The sequence below is a fragment of the Apis dorsata genome, unplaced genomic scaffold (genome assembly GCF_000469605.1).
Source record: "Apis dorsata unplaced genomic scaffold, Apis dorsata 1.3 scaffold_346, whole genome shotgun sequence".
NCBI lineage: Eukaryota > Metazoa > Arthropoda > Insecta > Hymenoptera > Apidae > Apis > Apis dorsata.
In genome coordinates, this window is record NW_006263613.1 from 282,262 (window position 1) to 283,607 (window position 1,346).

Genomic DNA, 1,346 nt, shown 5'->3' on the forward strand with positions numbered 1-1,346 from the left:
TAATAAACATAATTTATTGTTATTATTGTTTTTTTTTATTAATTTATAAAGATACATAGTATAAAAATAAATCGTAAATCTTCTTAAATTTTTAATAAATCTATAGCTTGATAAATGTTGCCATCTCACGGATGGTTGATTTAAATTTTGAGAACTGTATAGTGTTGTCCACTGACGAAAGTTACAAATTCAGTTACAAATAGATTTTCTGAAAAAGAAAGAATAAATAGAAAAAGATTACTATTCCATCAAAAATCAATATTTTAACAATAAGCATTTACAAATAAATATAATTTGTATTATAATAATATTACAGATATAAAAAAAAAATACTATGAATAGGAATAGAATCATTGAATTCATAAAATATTAATTCTAAGATACTTTTAGATTTATAAAATTTAAATAGTTTCAGAATTGCTGGATAATCAATAAATCCATTCAAGATTTTAAAAATTAACATGCTTAAATCAATAAATTAAACATATTATATTATTATCATATCATTATACAATCAGATCATTTTGGCATTTGATAAAAGAGAGATGTGCTCAATTTTCTTAGTAGTTTAATCAATTTGATTATTTGCTTATTGTTATTTCATTCATCATGAGATAAAAATATTGATGTATAATGCGATTTCTTATTTCGCAATCAGCTCAGAGAGCATAGTGAAATCGATTTTGACCGGTGAATCGTTAATAGGAAATCGTAATAAGAGCTGTTGAAGCAAGAGCGAACAAGAGCCATCTGTTGTCGGCGCGGTTTGCGACAAAACAAACAGCTTGCCAATTATGGGGTGATTTTGAGCCTGCTCGACATAATTTGGACCGGCAAAGAGGACAAAGACGACTCGTTTCTACCACGCCTACGGTCGTTAAACTTCACGATGAGAAGGGCATAGCTATTTTCCTATTCTCCTCTTGTTTGGTGTCTCTATTTACGCTCTTTTACCGACTACTCGTTGACCTCTTTTATAATCTTAAGGTGGAAGTCCAGTATTTTTGACGAATAGTCAATAATTCTTTGATTCAAGTGATATGCTCTATTTGTAGCCTTTTAATTTTTTTTTTTTTTTTTTGCGTTCCAATGTCTCTACAGCATTTTTTGTTGATAGAATTTAATACAAATGTAATATTTATATAGATCAATATTTTTGTGTAATTATTAATTAAGATGATGCTCTTCAATTGAAGAATAATTAATGATTAATGGTTTTGAATTGTTGCATTAATTGATTTTTTCATGAATTGCATTTTTTAATTTTATTCATAAATATTAAATATTTTTTAAAATTTGAATAAAATTTGAATAAAATTTTTAGGATATATATATATATATATATA

The 1,346-nt window shown here is 25.7% G+C and overlaps 1 protein-coding gene across 1 annotated transcript in view; it reads left to right on the top strand.

Moving 5' to 3' along the window:
* Positions 1 to 1,091, top strand: part of LOC102676607 — a 26,214-nt gene extending 25,123 nt beyond the window's left edge. Inside the window, exon 5 of the mRNA XM_006618255.2 lies at positions 706 to 1,091. Coding sequence (XP_006618318.1) covers positions 706 to 1,008 — 303 coding nt within the window. The 3' untranslated portion in view covers positions 1,009 to 1,091. The remainder of the gene's footprint in view (positions 1 to 705) is intronic.
* Positions 1,092 to 1,346: the final 255 nt, after the last annotated feature.